The 17611-nt window shown below is 44.6% G+C and overlaps 1 protein-coding gene across 1 annotated transcript in view; it reads right to left on the bottom strand.

Annotated features, from left to right (window-relative positions):
- Positions 1–17611, bottom strand: part of GABBR2 (gamma-aminobutyric acid type B receptor subunit 2) — a 303445-nt gene that overhangs the window by 122956 nt on the left and 162878 nt on the right. The window contains exon 8 of the mRNA XM_044442826.1: positions 6046–6106. Within this exon, the coding sequence (XP_044298761.1) occupies positions 6046–6106 (61 nt within the window). The remainder of the gene's footprint in view (positions 1–6045; positions 6107–17611) is intronic.

Genomic DNA, 17611 nt, shown 5'->3' with positions numbered 1-17611 from the left:
AATGTACTGCAAGCCTCAATTTTGAACAACTACTAAAATGCTCAACACTACATAATTCTTTCTTTTAAACAAAAAACCCATGTAGAAATATATGTGCAACAGGAAGTAACATTAAGCACCGTAGGCTGTAATCCTCTGTATGGAAAGAAGCTGTAGTTCTCTGTATAGTGTTCTCAGTCACAATTATGATTCAATCGCAATAATACAGCCCCTCTCCCACACGGTTTGCAATGTTTAAGTGAGAAGCACATGGAACATACGGACTGAATACTGCCAAGTATATTTGCCTAGCTGGAGAACTGCCGGCCAGCCCGTTTGGGCAATACGACTTTTCACCTGAATTGTCACTTGGTAATGCTTTGGGTGAGCGCTCTTGCGGAAATTCCTGGAAATTCCCAAAGATTCCCTGAATGAAGCATCTGTGGAGGCAGAAATCTTCAGTCATGGAAGCTGTCCATGAGATTTCTATAACTAACTATGCTTATCAGTGCTACGGTGAAATCAATTATTTCCATAAATGAGCACAAAAAAGCTCTTAACTGTTATTAATAAGTTGTCTGGCAATCTCCTGTCCAATTCTGTAACCAGTTTCACCATTTATCTTTGAATTGGTATCACTGTGTTTGTTGATATAAGCCAATTTTATCAAAACACCTTGATTGGACTTGTTATAAATCTTAATGGGCCAACAGCGCATGTGTGATTAAACTTGTTGGAGGAGACGGTATCTCCTTTGTTCTTACAAATATATGGTTAAAGAGAAACCTTGTGTGTATGTAACTGTAGGAGAACTGCTTCTAGATAAAAGGGAACAAGAAGGAAGGAGGTCAAAGATGAGTGAGCCTCATATTGAAAGGATTGATCTTAGGTAAGGTATGAAAGGAAGGAGGAAAATTCCCAGCCTCGGAAAGGGAGGGCACCTATGCGAAAGTTGTCAGAGGACGAGGTATATAAAAGCTTGTTCTAATTAAGTACTGTGTAGTTCTGCCTTACATGTGTAATAATTTGTCGAATGCCTTGCTGTCGCTCTATTCTTATTAAATATTGCTTGTGTACTTTTCTTCCATGTATTTGACCCGTTTCATGTACAATCTGACATACTTAAACTTTGATGTTGAATTTTTAGTTATGCAGTGAAACACAGAAACATAGCAACAGAGCGAGTCAGAAGGGGCCTCCTGGGCCATCTAGTCTGACCTCCGGCACCAGTCGGCTCCACTCACGACATGCCCACCATGTGGACGTCCAGCCTATCCTTGAACACCCGCACCAATGGGGCCTCAACCACCTCCCGTGGAAGCCCATTCCACACCCTCGGGGTCCTGACTGTCAGGAAGTGCTTCCTGGCATCCAAATGGAACCTGGGCTCCCTGAGCTTGGCTCCGCTGGAGCGCGTCCTGCCTTCCTCTGCAGGGGGGAACAGGTCTCTACCCTCCTCCATGTAACATCCCCTCACATACCTGTATGTCACCAATATATCCCCTCTGAGTCTCCTCTTCTCCAGGCTGAAGAGACCCAGTTCCCTCAGTCTCGCCTCATACGGCATCCCCTGCAAACCGGCCAGTGAATTGATGTGTATTTATATTCTGTGTAGTGTATGTACCTTGACTCTTGTTATTTACACCAGTCTTTTCAATTAGTCACTGTCCTTTTTTGTGCTGATTTGTTACTTGGAAGTTCACAAGGGATTCTGCAATTCAAGGAAAACATTTAAACTCCTGTGCAACTGTGGCACGTGTTCTTAGGCACAATACTGTTCCACACAGGGTAAGAGAAACTCATTAAACCCCATCAGTATCCTACTCTGAACTGTGTCTGTGTCCTAGAGAAAAGCCCCAGAAGCCTTTGCAAGACAGGCGGTTTGATGACAGACAGTTCTCAGCCGACAACACTGCACAAAGAGATGCCACAAGACAAGAGAGCCTGGAAATCCGGAAAGAGAGTCTGAGTAGGATGCTACTCAGAGAAAGCCAAGCATTCCTAGATTATCATAATGGCGGGAAAATGTACTTACGGTGCTGTTTTGGAAGGTATTAACTGAAGTGGGCTTGGGTATATTAGCTGCAGTCCAACCCAGCAGTATGCACACTTAATTCAATTTATTCCCAAAAAACGAAATCACTCCCAACTACACAGAATTGTGGCCAACATGTGATGGTGAAAGAACACAACGAAAATGAACGGTTGCACCTCCAGCTTTCTGACTTGATACAGAAAAAATCAGCACATTTTTGTGGGCTAGCGACTACAGAAGAAATTGTTGGAGGCATTTAGAGAAGTGAGAAATTAAAAAGCTGAAACATCTATATCATGTCTGTACACAACGCATGTAGATCTAAATAAGGACGCGTGCCCTTCTGAAGGGAGAAGACAGAGCCATCAAAGTTTGAGACGTGCACACACATTTCGCACCTTCACAAGCGCAGCATTAACTGCAAGTGTGAGTGAGCTATTATAGATTTAGCAGCCCAAAGCAAGCCTTCCTATCAGGCCACTCACAATGCTTGTGAATGGAGCTGATTCACACATTAAGTGGCTAGTCAAATGTGGACAAAGCAGGTTATATTCGTGCATGTGTGAAGCACTCCTCAGACTTACTTTGCTAATTATTTCTCATGCACAGAAATAGTGCTCAATTGCCTCCAGGCAGAATCCACATAAGACTTTTCCAAACCTTTTGGGTTTTAACTAGCACTAATCAAAGCCCATTCACAATATTTTCATACATCCTATCAAGTTGGCTGCAGGCCCAGAAGGAAAACTGGCTTGGAAAAAAATATTTGAGAAAGAAGCTGTTAGTGGTGTAACAGGAGGAAGGAATGAACTTCTTGTGCAGATTTTTAATATGGTGAGTATACTAGTGGAACAGAAAATCAGACTTGGAGCATGTCAAACAATGCAGGCTAGTTCGCACAGGCTAACCCACACACTGCATTGCAACAACACATCGTTTAAATGCAACACCTTCTTTCCGCCCATCTGCTCCACATCTAGTAGATCTTATCCTTTGAGGAATTGTCAAGATGCTGCCGGTGGGTCGTAGCACAGGATTTTGGCATTCTGGCCTCCCAGAACAGGGGAGGCATAAGTGCTCTTCTGCTCGAAGATACAACCTGGACAGGGTAGGGTTCTGGTAATTGGTGGCTCCAATATTAGAAAGGTGATGTAGCTGGATCACTACCTGGTCAAGGCATGGATTGATCTTGCTACCCATCTTCACAAAGCTGGGATGGCCAAAGATTCCTGGAGCCTTATGAGCTAACAGATTCCTAAATATTCAAGGAGAGGATGTTTTGCAGAAACAGTTGGTGGTACTTCTGCTGTAGTCATTATGAATGCATGGATCAGAAGTTGAGCAGGGGTTACTAATCGAATCTCCTTCCCCGGTTCATAGGAGCCTCCACCATGGTTTCTCAAGAGCTACAGGCTTAAGTATAAGTGCTGGATACCACAGCATTCTTACAACATAAGCTTAAGGCTTACATCAAAACAACATGTACATCAGTGGGGTGACCAGCACCCCATTAGCCACTGACATAGTTAACATCTCCGAGGCACAAGTACTCCCAGCATCATGGCCAACTTGTCTGGATTCAGCTCCAGTTTGCTCAGGTCCATCCATCTGATCACAGTTTCAAAGGACTAGCTAAGGCTACCGCAGCTCCCAAATCCTTAGGGGAGCGATGAGAAGAAGGTAGAACTTGATGCTCTGGATGATCTGCAGTAAATTAGTATGGCCTCCCCTTACTACTGAAATAAGAAAACTTGAGGCAAAAGGGAGTAGATTTTGGGGTGAAAGGATTGTGAGTTTGTTCAGTCCTCAGAACAAACTCCTGGGCTCAGAATGCTTCCATTTTAAGATAATGGATCTTGGAATTCTAGTAAAAAATCCAAAGTGGATTGTGCAAGGCTGAAGTCTGCCCACACCTGGCTTAGAGTGCACTTATTTGAGGTCCTACGGTAGAAGAAAAGAAGCTTAAAAGCAGAGGGGTGTGTATGCCAATTAGATTGGGGTTATGATACAATCTGTTTCCTGAATTAAATCCCTCCTCCCACTGTAGCTGCGATTTGCTCGCTGGAATGACAATTTGCATTTAATCTTTTAAAACAGGCTCACTACTGAGAGCAGCATTCAAGGTGAATAGGATCTGAACAACTTAATCAGTAAATAAAGTTATCAGTAGAGCCAAGTTATCACAGTGATTAATGCTGACTCTCTAGGCAGGATTATGGACCCTGTGCTAAATGTTTAAAATAAATCTTTCAAGTAGCCTGCATCCCATCTTGGAGGACAGGGACCTTGTCACATCGAGCCATGAATCTCTAACTTCCAGGATCAACTACCGTAGCATGTTTTACATTTGGTTGCTTTTGGAGATGACTTGGAAGCTTCCATTAGCCCTAATACTGTGTTGAAGCAGATTGGCATTTTTATAAATCAAGGCAAGGCACAGTCAGGTGCAGCCTTTGCTGCGCAGCTACACTTGGATGCCATTATATGTCCTATACAGGCTGGGACCCTGTATCTAAGCGAACATATCCCCCCATATTGCTCTGCCTCCATCATCTTCCTCTGTCGAACTACATCCTGCCCTGTATCTGTTCAGCAGGACCATTTGCAGCTAGAAAGAAATCCTTTATACTATGGAACACTCCCCCTTCCGAATTCAAGAATTCTGAACCTTCTGCTTGCTTTCTGGGCAATGATTAAAAAAAAATCTGGCACTGATTGATTGATACAGAGGGTTTGAGAGGGAAGAAATGGTCCCAATACCCTCAGGGCTGTAGCCTGTCTTAGACCCAATTTATGCAATCTACCTGGAAGTAAGTTCCATTGAAGTTAATGGTACTTCCTTTTGAGTAAACATACACAGAAGTGTCCTGTAAATTGACTAAAGATTCTTTAACGAATTAACACTTGTAACTATTTGATAGCAGCTTTAAAAAACCCTTTCAGTCATCTATACCAACTTTCAAACATGAAGGAAGAATACAACAAATAAAAGTAAGCCTGGAATCCAAAATTTATTAACTGCTTCTTTCAAGCAACATTGTTCACAAAAGTACAGACTATGACAAATGTCTCTACAAGGGAAGGATTAAACCATGGGTCCTCAAACTAAGGCCAGCGGGCCGGATCCGGCCCACCATGCCCTTTTAACTGGCCCGCCCCACAGGTTTTGCACTCGCTGGATGTGTGTGTGGCTTGCTCACAAGGAGGTCATTTTGGAAATGCTTGGAGAAAACCATCTCCTCATGAGCAAGTCAGCACCTCCCCTGGCGGCAGCTTGCTCACAGGGAGATCACTTTGGACTTGATTGGAGAAAATCTCCTCGCAAGCAAGCCGGCAACTCGCCGAGTGGTGGTTTGCTTGTGAGGAGGTCGTTTTGCACTCACTCGGAAATGATCTCCTTGTGAGCAAGCCGGCGCCCCGCCCCGCACACCCCCCTTTCCACCTTGCCTCGCATGTGCATGCCTCCCCACTGTCAACCGGCCCCTGTTCAAAAAGTATGAGAACCTCTGGATTAAACTTACATACTTGCTTATTCTAAAGGTACACCATTGTCTGAAATTCCTCAACAATTCCTCATCCACCTCTGATTAGGTTTCAAAATGTTTTCTGTTTTTTTTTTTTACAGGAAAGTTTTAAAATGTTCTAAATTTGTCTCACTCTTCAGGGAGGTAAGAAATTGGTGCTTGGTGTTTTATTCTCTCAATACATTCTTTTATTCTTTAATACAATTTTTCAACATTCTGCTCCAATGTTGCACGTTAGATCACACGTATGATTCCATTTATATTTTTATACAAAGACGTAAAACTAAGAGTTTCAAACAGATGCATTTTCTGCCACCAACAAAAGAACGTCCATTATTTCTGGGCCCTCTGCCATATTTTATTACCACATATTCAGTAATTTTCCTTTCAAGCTATACAACATGAAGCTGGTATTAGAGGGCAAATGCATCTCCAAACCACATGCTTGGACTGATATTTACAATAATAACATCAATGCAAAGAAATAAATGAATATTCATCACCTACCTTGGAACTGTGTAAATTTGATGGTCCCCATCCTTTCTCCATTTCTGAACATAACTTGACCCTAAACAAAGTAAATAGATACCTTATAATAAGGTTTATGATCACCTTATAAAACTACAGTTTACTCTAAATGAATGTAACTATCTATTAATCCAACTATCTATGGATTTTTCTTACTGATTAAAATATATATTTGGAAATATGAGAAAATCAATAAACTGAGTTACAGTTACAAAACCCATTTTATAATGAAACCTAATCAAAGCAGTGCTAAAACAGACATGTAATGGGTAATATATGTAGACCTGCCAACAAAGACACCTGGCCAATTTACTTTTAATTGCTATCTAAAGCCAAGTCTATCACTGAAAGACACATCCTTCCTGAAATTGAAGAAGTTAGTATATAAATAAATTCAATTCTTAAAAGGCTGAGAAGTTGCCAGATTTACACAGGGAATTAATTCTTTCACTAATTCCTTTGTGGTCAAGAACCAAAGCAAAGAAAGGTGCAAATTATTAAACTGAAAGACCTCAGAAGTGCCAGAGCCTTCTAAGTATAAGCCACACAGACAAGTCATTTTGGATGGATGCGTATGAATGTGAGGAACTGGGGAGGTGCCTGTATTAGATGAGAAAAAGGAAAGCAACTTCCGCATTTAGCCAAAAGAGTTCACATGCGTGCATGTGCGAACAGTCCAGTGAGAATCCTAATGTTACTTCTGTTTGCAACAATGGCTAGCGAAATGTTTAAAGCTATAAAATAAATCATTAAAGAGAGCAACGCAATGGTAAGAAAACACAACAATAGAAGAGCTACAGCAGACCAGAGCTTAAAATCAAGGTGCCACTCCTTTAAATTCACCAGCCCAACTTGTCAAGTCCCTGCCAGAATAAAAATGCTTTGGTGGAAGAGGAGAAGCAGGCCAGGTGGATCTTTCTCGACTCCCTTTTCCTCCGCTTTGAGCTCCCTCCAATCCTCGGGGACAAATGGCCTTGCCATTTGGAAGAATGACACAGATACCAGTAGGCAGGAAACCAGAAGGTGATGGATGACAGGCCTATGCACACAACACACCCTGCCCTACAACCGCCAGCTTCAAGAGCGGTTGGCTTAAGTTCATGGCAAAGGTGAGATTCGAAGCAGGGACTTCCTGGTTCACAGCACAACCCTCTGCCACACCCACTCTTTGGGAGCTTTCTCACACAAGCACCTTGACAAGGCAGTTTTGAAAGATGACATTCCAGAAAGGCCCCGTTACCTGTCCTTGGAGTACTTTTGATGGCACTCCCTTTTCTTGTCATCAACACATTTCTGTCGAGGAGCAGTGAGCTAAAGGTTGCTGCCTGCGCTTCACCAATGACGTTACTGCCCATCCTAGCAAAACGGGCTGCGAATGCAATTTACTTAGTCATTCATTAATTTTACAATGATACCCCTCCTATATTTTAGGTGCAAACCAGAGAAGTACTGGAGGGATGTTTTTAATTCTTAAATTATTTACTTCTTATGAGCCACTTAGCCTCCCTTCAGAGACAAGGCGGAAGAGACTGCCTCTTAAATAAATAAATAATGTGGTGGCTCCCGTCTCCTCTGCAGATGAGCCATTAGCAGACAAAATGCAAGAGGGCTTTCTGGGATCCCAGGCCAGGCCAGGCAGGCCTGAGATTGTATTAGCAGAAGAAGCTCCAGATCTTCCTGTTCCAGCGTGAGTGTCGTGAGGAAGGTCTCCCAGGAAGTAGGGGAACTCGAGGCAGGCATAGGGAAGAACCCAGGGCTCCGAATAAAGTTTTCCCCACACAAAAGGGGGGATGCCCGACATGGAGAGCTCTGTGTAGATGCAGGAGGTCTTCAGAGGACCAGCTGGGAGGCTTGTGCACGGCATGCTAGTGGTGCTGCGCCATTCTCGTTTGCTTGCCCTTTGCCATTGAATGGCCACTTTAATCTGCATATTGCTTTGTGCTCCGTATCTGACCAGCCTTTCCCCCATCCTGTACCTTTTCCTGAATCTCTAATAAATCTTTTACCTGGTTTTCACCAAAACCCAGACCGTGTGCTTTGGGGATGAAACGGGGAAAGCTCACAAGGGAGCATGGTAGGTTATTTGTCAAGCAAACCGACAACAGGCAAGCAGGTTACACACAATGTGCTGGACACAACCCGCGACCCGGTTGTGCTTCACTGAGGGCACAACGGGGCTGCAAAGATGCCCAGTGCAGGAGCCCCAGTGGGATTCTTGGCCAGCTGTTCCCAAGGGACTGAGAGCCCTTGGGGGTAAGCAGCTAAAATTACTTCTGGTGACGCTGCACCAGGTCTTGTGGATGCAGCTAGGGTGTCTGGAGGTCCAAACTCACTCCACTTTTGTAATATAAAACATAAAAGCACAATGCACCGCCATCCAAAATATTTAAAAACAGCAAGGTAAAATTATCCACTGGAGTATAATTTTCCAAAAGCTTGTTTTTAGCCAAAGGACATTGTAAGTAGGACAAAAGTAAAATGCCTAAGCAAAGGCACAGGCCGGGAGTATTTGAAATCCCTATTCACATTTGATATCAACTATAGGTAAAATAAAACTTTCCTTTAAAAATACCCGCAAAATAAAAAAGAGATACACCCATATTTAGATGAACTTGGCTTATCTAATTAGGAGATGGTCTTTACTGTCCATTGCGGCTTCCTTCCCCATACTACCAGCTCAAATTTCTGAACTGCTATATAGCCAACAATGCAACATGACGGGGTATACATTCGTGTACATCTGAGAGTAAGAATGCCATTCTGCCCTTTCACTACGGAGGCTTAAACTATCCCTTTCTGGGATATGACTATACATGCTTTCCAGGGGAACAGTGGACACCTTCTGAGACCCGAGTTCTGTAAAATATTTCCTTACCTGTGGACAGGTGATGTCTTGCTGGTATTTTGCACACTGATGAGCTTTTAATGATGGCACACCCTGGGGAAGAGTTGCTTATCGTTAAGAATTCCCTGTGTATACATGCATGGAATTGTAGAATCTGTTTACCAAGTCTAGGCTGAAAGCCACGTACTAAACAGTGCCCTATTATAGCCTGACAATTTTGAACTCCCTAATTTCATTTGCTCATATGAGCATTTCTGTGAGAGTCTCAAACTGGCCATTTCATTTAATCCACACCAATACTGAATCATGCTCTTGTCTACTCTTGTCCTGACAGAGGATGGCCAATTTCTGTTCTCAAAAGTACTGCAGGCAGCTCAAGGATTTTAATCATTTGCTCTGCAGTACTTCTAGTGGGGTTGTGTTTTGTTAACGCCATGACACATTTGGGCAACTGTGTTTCCCATAAATGTTTCTGGAACTGTTCTACTAGTTGCCCCTTTTTGAAAAGAAGAATTTCAGATCTTCTGAATAATTATTGATCTTGCAAATTGGGTTTCAGGACCAAGCATTTCATTGAATTGAAATGGGTTTCAGGACCGAGCATTTCATTGAATTGTATCTCTAGATATTTGAAAGAATTACACTGCTCGGTGGGGTGACCATCCATTGTCCATCTGTAAAAGCGAGTTGCTGAAGGCTATTCTAAAAAGGGAGGTTTTGCTAGCTCTTTAAAGGTTTTTACTGGGAAAGGCAGTTCCATGCCCAAGTTCAGCCATGGTCCTCTCTCTTGTCCCACCTAAATCATTATTTGTCATTATTTGTTTTTCGGTGCCAGGCTGAGACCTTTTTATTTAAAACTTATTTTAATTGTTAATTTATTATGTATTTATAGGATTTTAAATTTTTAGCCGAGATGTTACCGGTTTTTTTTAATCTTTATTGTATTTAGTGTTATTTATATGTTTTTAATTATGTTGTGAGCCACCCCGAGGCGTTGTTGCGATGGGGGCGGCATAGAAATGTTTTAAATAAATAAAATAAAATAAATGCATTTCAGGGGTTGTTGAGACATAAAAAAGAACTTTCAAAGGAAATGTCAGAAAGCAGGTACAGCAGAAGGTATCCTTGTCCTTAAACCATTCAAGGTGTGAAAGGTCATCCCCGCACTTTAAACGGGAAGCCAGGGCAGGTGTTTCAACAAGGGCATCACATGCTCTGCGCAGACAGTGACTGTTTCCTGGATCAATTACAGTTTAGGGATATTCTTGAAAGGCAGCTTTATGTGGAGTGCACTCCATGATGGGAGGGAGCCAGGTGTCACCCTGCTTTCTCCAGGAACACATGCAGCTGGCAAGCCTGCTCCAGCTGGTCCAAGGCACTCCGGAGAGAACTGAGGTTCTGAGGTCAAGACTGAGCTCAGAAGAACACCAGACTACAACCCTATGTTTTCAGTGGGGCTACTACCCCATTCAACACAGGTTGAACCACAATCTAATTCAGCTCTACTGATCAAAAGCACCCCTATCTTGTCTGGATTCCATTTAAATATGCTAGCCCACATCCAGTCCATTACCATCTCCCAGTACCAGCCTGGACTCTCAGCAGCCTCCCTGGAACAGGGTGAAAAGGAGAAAGAGAGTTGGATGCCATGCACATACTGGTGACCCTAAACCTCAACCAGGCATGGCCTCCATAACAGTTTCAGCTTACGCAACATGGAGGACAGAATGCTGAAGAAAGACAGACTGCTTACCTGCAACTGTATTTCTGCAAGTGGTCACCTGTGCCTTCACAAACATGGAACCTGCACCTGCATGAAGTCTTGTTCAGGAATTCCTTCTATACCTGAGAAATGTTTGGTGGGAACCTCTCCTCCAATATCCAGTGTACATATCCATAACAGGTCCCCCCTGCAATTCTCTCAGTTCCATGGAGACCAATTAATTGTAGCCTTGGGACCAAGAGGAAAATGGCGGTATGGTGCTGCTGCCAAGAGTGAGAGAACAGTATGGCTCCATAAGGAAATTTTTGCTTGGTATTGAAGCTGAATTAAATGAGAGATACATTACACTGAAGTGGGGACAGTAGGCAGGTCGTGTGAATGCAAAGATGACTACTCAAAGAGCTGCATTTACAGGTAAGCAACGTATCTTTCTTTGTGGTCTCTGTGCATCACACATAAGGGTAAGTGGCAAGCTCACTTACCAGAGAAGGGTGGTAGAGTAACTGGGGAATAAAAGAAGGAACAGCACAACCAAAAGAGATGAATGTGCTAACCCATGGGTTGAGGATCTCACAAGACTAGATGGAGTTGACCAGTTTGCCACTTTGCACAAGTCAACTAAGGTGATTCCTCTACCAAAGGCAACAAATGAAGCAGCTCCTCTGGTCCAGGATCAATCGGCACCCTCCATCCTGTTTTGTACTGTGAAATACCCAGGGTAGAAGCCCTGTTGACGGAGAAGGCAGGGAATAATCAAATGGCTCTTGGAGCAGAAGGAACCCACCTCCATTTTTAACACGAAGTATGGGGCCGTGGAGCAGATTCCACAAAAGGCAGGCATGGTACTGAACTCAGTCTTGGGTCTGTGAGCACAGTGGACACAAGAACCATCTGTGGTAATCTCGAACCAGGTTCCACGGTGCAGAGAGACAAGAAACTGGAGGTGGTGGGAGGACAAGCTGGTTGAAATAGCCAAAGCCACTGCTTCTTAGCTATTTCCCATTTTCTGTTGATAGGAATGGAACTTGTTAGAGGAGGAGGACTGAAGCCTGTTTGTGCTGTCAAAAGGACTGATTATGTAGTCTCAACTGGAAAGAGGGCTGCTGATGAAATTGATAAGGCTGGCCAAGCGGAAGATGGTAACTGGTAACAGGGAATCTCACTTTCTTAGCTATCATTTCTGCCTTCTGGATGGAGTCTAGAACACCATCACTGTTTTTGAACCGAAGAGGCTAGAACCACCAAAGCACAAGTCCTTTATCCTGGAGGGAGTTTACCGGGAGAGGTCAGCTGACCTGAGCCAAACATGGCGGCAAAGCACCACAGCCCACACCATTGCCTTTGCTTTGCAATCAGTTTGCTGGTGACCGGCATTAATTTGCTGCCACGAGAGCTTCATAGCCTCTTTCTGATCTCTGAAAGATCCTGGCTAACTCACCCTGGTCATCAGGCAAATAGTCACAGAAAGGGACCACCCCCCCCCCCACCCAGAGAAATTATTGGTTGCAGGACATGGTCACTTGATCCTTCACGGTGTGAAGTGCAGGTGCTGCTGGTGGTCCTTCAGATGTGACCAGCAGGCCCTTCTGTCTACAGAGGATGACCGCCGACTTCTGGAGGCAATCCCACTGCGGCAGAATTCAGTGGTGGGTGAGGAAAAGGGAACTCATTTGGGTCCTTCTTTGAGCCCTGTACAGACTTTCTTGAACTAGGAGCCATTACAAACAGTACCTTCTAGGAGTGCCTTACAGTCTGAAGGAGGGTAGGTGAGAAAGGAAACGCAACCAGTGTGAAGGCCTCTGCAGAGAAGACACCACACACGGGTTCTTTAGTTGCTGTATGGGCTCTTGGGTCACTATTCCTAAAGATTGTGCCATTCTCAGTATCTGGTCAGAACAAAGCAATCCATGTCCCCAGAGGAAAAGGCAGAGTTATTTATTCTGACTGCCATGTCCAGAAAAAGAGGTCAAAGGTGCTAGAGCCACGGATGTCTTGGAGACAGGATGAAAGTCTTCTGGAGCAGACGGCAGAGAGGCAATAGCATGTCTCGGAAAAGGGACAGGCAGCGTTGGGTCATCCCAGTAATGGGCCTGCCACACTGGTGGCAACCAATCATATCGATGTTCTAAGGAGAAGAGCGTGATCTGGAATGATCTCAAAACTCATGGTAGATGCACAAGCTTTCTCAAACATCTGAATCAGCAGACCAGGCATCCTGTGCTGTTCTCGGAGAACTAATGGGTAGTTGTTGTGCTAGTATGTACGGAGGTTGCTCTGGAAGCGGCAAAGCATCTTGGTTTCTCCTTCCAAGATTGAGGTGATCCGTACTGAGTCCCTAGACTGTCCCAAGAGCAAATTCGGTACTAGGCAGTGAGAAAGACCCCCGCAGAAAACCTTTCTTTCTACTTGTCTGGGCCAGATATAAGCCATTTACCAATTTTATGGTTGTTGGCAGACTTTACGACCTTCCTGGAGTTGAGGGACTGCAAGGGCTCAGAACTGGATCACATTTAGCTCCATAACAGGAGGGGATGCAAAGGAACGAGGCTGTGCCGCAATCTGTTGTGGTGTCCTCACAGCCTGAAGGGTTTCCTTTCAAAGTTCTGCTATAAATCAATCAGTGTGATTTCATCTGGCCTGCTTGGGGGAAGGCCTGGCAGTGAAGACAGGTCTTGGCCACATGGGCCTCTACCAGGCAAAAGATGCAGACAGAGTGCCCACCTGTCAGGGGAAGCCTGCTGGTGCACCTGATGCGTTTGCAACAGGAGGCCTTCGGGGCCAAGAGAGCCCCCATGATGACGTGGAAAGGAGAAAGGGGGAAAAGGATCATGGAGGAAAAAACCTTGAAAAGCTAGAAGAAAAAGCTAAGAGGGGGAAAACCTCAGTCTGAGACTCACTTTCTCAGAGAGACAAGGAGCTCTTCCTGAAGCTACCCCAATGGTGGTGGAAGAGGGAATGAGTGAACTGGTGGGAGCCTGTTACACTTAAATGCACTGGACAGTGAGGGAGCGTCGCCCACCAAAAATTCCTCAACTACAGAAGCTTCCCTTTTTATTTATTAATTGAAAGTTTCATATGCCGTCCTTTATATATATCAGGATGGCTTGCAGCAATTAAAATAAAAATCCAATAAAACAATCAATATTATAATATAATAAAACAATAAATAACCAATAAATAAATCAAATCAAAAGCAACTGTAAAACCATTAACATACTAATTTTTAAAATACCACTTGAATATACAGGTTTTTACCTGGTGCTGAAAGGAGTATAAAGTCGGTGCCAGGTGAACCACTCTGGGAAGCCCATTCCATAATCTGGGTGCCACCGCAGAGAAGGCCCTACTCCGAGTAGATGTCCTTTTTACCTCCTTCAGGGAGGGTTCCCGGAGCAGGGCCTCTCCCGCAGATCTTAATGGGTGTGAAGGTGTATAAGGAAGGAGATGTCCCTTCAGGTATCCTGGTCCCAAGCCGTTCAGGGCATTATAGGTCAAAACCAGCACCTTGAATTGGGCCCGGGCTTCAACTGGAAGCCAGTGGAGCTGGTAGACGACCGGCGTTATGTGAGAATAACTACTGGCCCCATCAGCAGCCTGGCAGCTCTATTCTGCACCAGTTGCAGTATCCGGACCATTTTCAAGGGCAGCCCCATGTAGAGCACGTTGCAATAATCCAAGCGGGAAGTTACCAGAGCATGAATCACTGTTGCTAGGGAGTGCTCATCCAGGTAAGGATGCAGCTGATGGATCAGCCAAAGCTGTAGGAAAGCGCTCCTTGCCACCGTTGCCACCTGGATTTCCAGTGACAGCTCCAGATCAAGGAATACTCTCAAGCTGCGGACCCTGTCCTTTAGAAGGAGAGCTACTCCATCCAGGACAAGATCAAAATCACCTGGAGACCCGAACTGCCCACCAACAGGACTTCAGTCTTGTCTGGATTGAGGCTCAGTTTACTGGCCCTCATCCAGCCCATTACCTCAGCCTGGCACCGGTTCAGTACAGCCACCGCCTCACCTGGAATAGATGTAAATGAGAGGTAGAGCTGGGTATCATTAGCATACTGATGACTCCGCAGCCCAAACCTCCTGATGACCTCTCCCAGTGGTTTCATGTAGATGTTAAAGAGCATGGGGGACAAAATGGATCCCTGCGGAACCCCATGGCAAACCAGCCATGACGCAGAGCCATAGTCCCCCAGCACCACCTTCTGGAATTGGCCGGCCAGATAGGAGCGAAATCACTGCCATGCAGAGCCTGCTACTCCTTTGAGCTCCTCTGTGTGATGCACAAAGACCATGAAGAAGAACATCAGAGGATCAGTAGGCAAGGTGCTGAGCAGGTGTCTCCCAGGCTCTCCAAGACTAGCCTTCCAGGAAGGACTGCGAAGAGTCCTTGTCCCACTGAGCTCCGTGTCCCCAAATTCCATTCCCTGCAAGCCAGTCCAGGAGGATATCGTGGTCATTCTCCACACAGTTTCTGGTGCAGGTTGTCCATCCAGGTGACCATGGCTATCTCAGTCCCAAAAATGTACCCAAGCCCAGAATGAAATGGATCTAGTAATCAATTCGATCCAGAGGAACTTGGAGTGGAAAATCCTCTGACTGCTCATGCACCTTGCCCAAAAACAGCGTATTAAAGACTAGCCAGAAATTCTTTAACAGGGTAAGACCAAACAAGGGCTTTTTCTTCTTCTCCTCCCAATAACGGTCCTACCACAGACTTTTCAGACATGCAGGAACTACCTCTCCCTGCAACCAGGAATTTACCACTCGCACTAGTCACCTATCGAGTTCATATCTGGCCGCTCTTACTACTTGGGATAGCAAGGGCCGAGTATTATGAGATTAGCCTCACCTGTCCAGGAATCCTCTCCAAAACCTCAGGGGGCACCAATAGGAATACATCAAATTTGACCAAACAAGCCATGGCCAAAGGTACTTCTACTGAAATTGTCCTAAGTGCAGCATCCCAGTTGGAATGGATATGAGCAAGCTTGGTTGCAAAACACCTTTGCAGGTAAGTCAACAGTCCTCCCCCTGCCCCATAAACGATGGTGCAAAAGACCCCCGACAGCCCCTAACTCTTCAGCTGGCCCCTTCTGAGTGGATGCAATAATGGAGGAGGGGACCAGGTCTTCTTTATGATCCCACAGAGGACATTAAGAGGAGCTCTCACTTGTGTTCGACCTCATTCACCGCCACCTTTCTGCCACAGTTACTCCAGTTGTCTTCTCCACTCTCTGCCTTTTCACTGCTGTCAAGAGAACCTAAGCCTGAGACAGGATGCTCAGGGGCACTGATAGGATGTTTTTGTTTTGTGTTTGGTAAGCCAGAGACTTTTAGTATTGGGACAGCATATAAAAACATTAAATAAATACAAATAAATCAAATGCTCACCTGCCTGGACCATTTCCCCTTTCCAAAGTTCTTCAGGGTTGCCAGGTGGGGCAACAGGCAAACTATTTGGGTCCCTTAGCCTGTGGGGTAAACAGGTCCTTTACCCCCCAAAAAAGTCAGGGCTAGAGAGTGTTCCATTCCTGGAGATGGAACTCGATTAATTTTCTCCACTCCCAGATCCTATCCCACAGACAAATGCAGGCCCAAGCTGTGTCCAGCTGAGTAAATGGAGCAGAGGACCAAGGTTACTATGAAATCTTGACAGAAACTCTTAGGAAATTGTGTCAGCTGGCTGGCATCTGCATCGAGGGAATAAAATCTTTACGGCCAGGTCTATGAAGCACACACAATACGAGAGCAGAGCCCCAAGGCAAAAAGAGGGCTGCAATGCTCCAATGTACGGATAGGACTTACCACGGTTTCTGATTTAACGTTATGCACTTTAAAAAAAGAAATCCCCTAATATGTTGAAAATTAGCACAGTACAGAGAAAGTTTCAAGCTTTGCACTGTACTAGTTTCCCATTTGTAAGAAGTCTTTTTTGGGAGGTGCATATGGAGAAGCCTTGCATGATGGGGAACCCTGTGAAATTGAGGTGTAGACGATGTGTGGGGTAATGCATAAGCAGCTGGTGCTGCAGGCACTGCTAATGCAGATGCCTGCGCCATGCGGCCCTGCAATCTTCTTCATGCACAGACATTCTCTGCAGGGTGAGCAACTGCGTGAGCCTCGTGCAATTAATTTTGCCTGATGTGTAGCCTGAAGGGGTAGAACACTGGATAGCAGCATCCTAGCCATCCCATAAAAATGCCTTTACTCCACATCAAGAGTTCCCTGCATGTTGCAGACTAGCATATCAGGGAGCTGGCTGTGTGACATCTTTCTCCTTTATATGCTCTCTTATACTATTTAGAGAATTTTATCGTAGGGAAGCATTCAAGAATACGATCTCCCAGTTTCAGTCCCAGGCTCTTATGGTGCTTCATTTTACCTCCCCGTTCTGTGAAAGGTATAGAAAAGCTCTTAAAAGGCAGATGGTTCATGTTATTGGAAATCTCCCCTATTTCTTTCACACCAGTAAAAGAAGGCAGCAATCTTCAGGTTTGAGCACAGTATTGCTACAACGCAGAAGACTCCAAAACACAACTGATGAGATGACTTCTGCATATCTCAGTGTAGAAAACTAAAGGCAGAAAAGGAGTGATTTTGCCATCTCTGACACCAGTCTTCAGTGAATATTTATAATGCTTCTTATTATGCAGCAACAATCGGACAATATTCAACTCGAGGCAGAGCCAGTATAGGAAAGTGTTCAAAGAGATTTTTCTGCACTTAGTACTCATATTCATAAAGCTAATTCATAATGATACAACATCTAATGCAAATAATTGCTGCTCAAATTAGATCGTATTTCATCTCCATTTTCCAAATGAACCAAAAGGAACCGCAGAAGAATGTCTGGTGTGTCTAAAGAACACTAATAGGGACTCTCTGTGCTCTTATTAATGATGACTAATCAAAATGTATTTAATTAAGTGAACATGAGACACCTGCGACGCCAAAGACATTATTTGCACGTAA

The sequence above is a fragment of the Varanus komodoensis genome, unplaced genomic scaffold, assembly GCF_004798865.1.
Source record: "Varanus komodoensis strain SLA01 unplaced genomic scaffold, ASM479886v1 scaffold40, whole genome shotgun sequence".
NCBI classification, from domain to species: domain Eukaryota; kingdom Metazoa; phylum Chordata; class Lepidosauria; order Squamata; family Varanidae; genus Varanus; species Varanus komodoensis.
The sequence above is the reverse complement of the archived record's forward strand: the minus strand, read 5'-3'. Positions and strand labels throughout refer to the sequence as shown.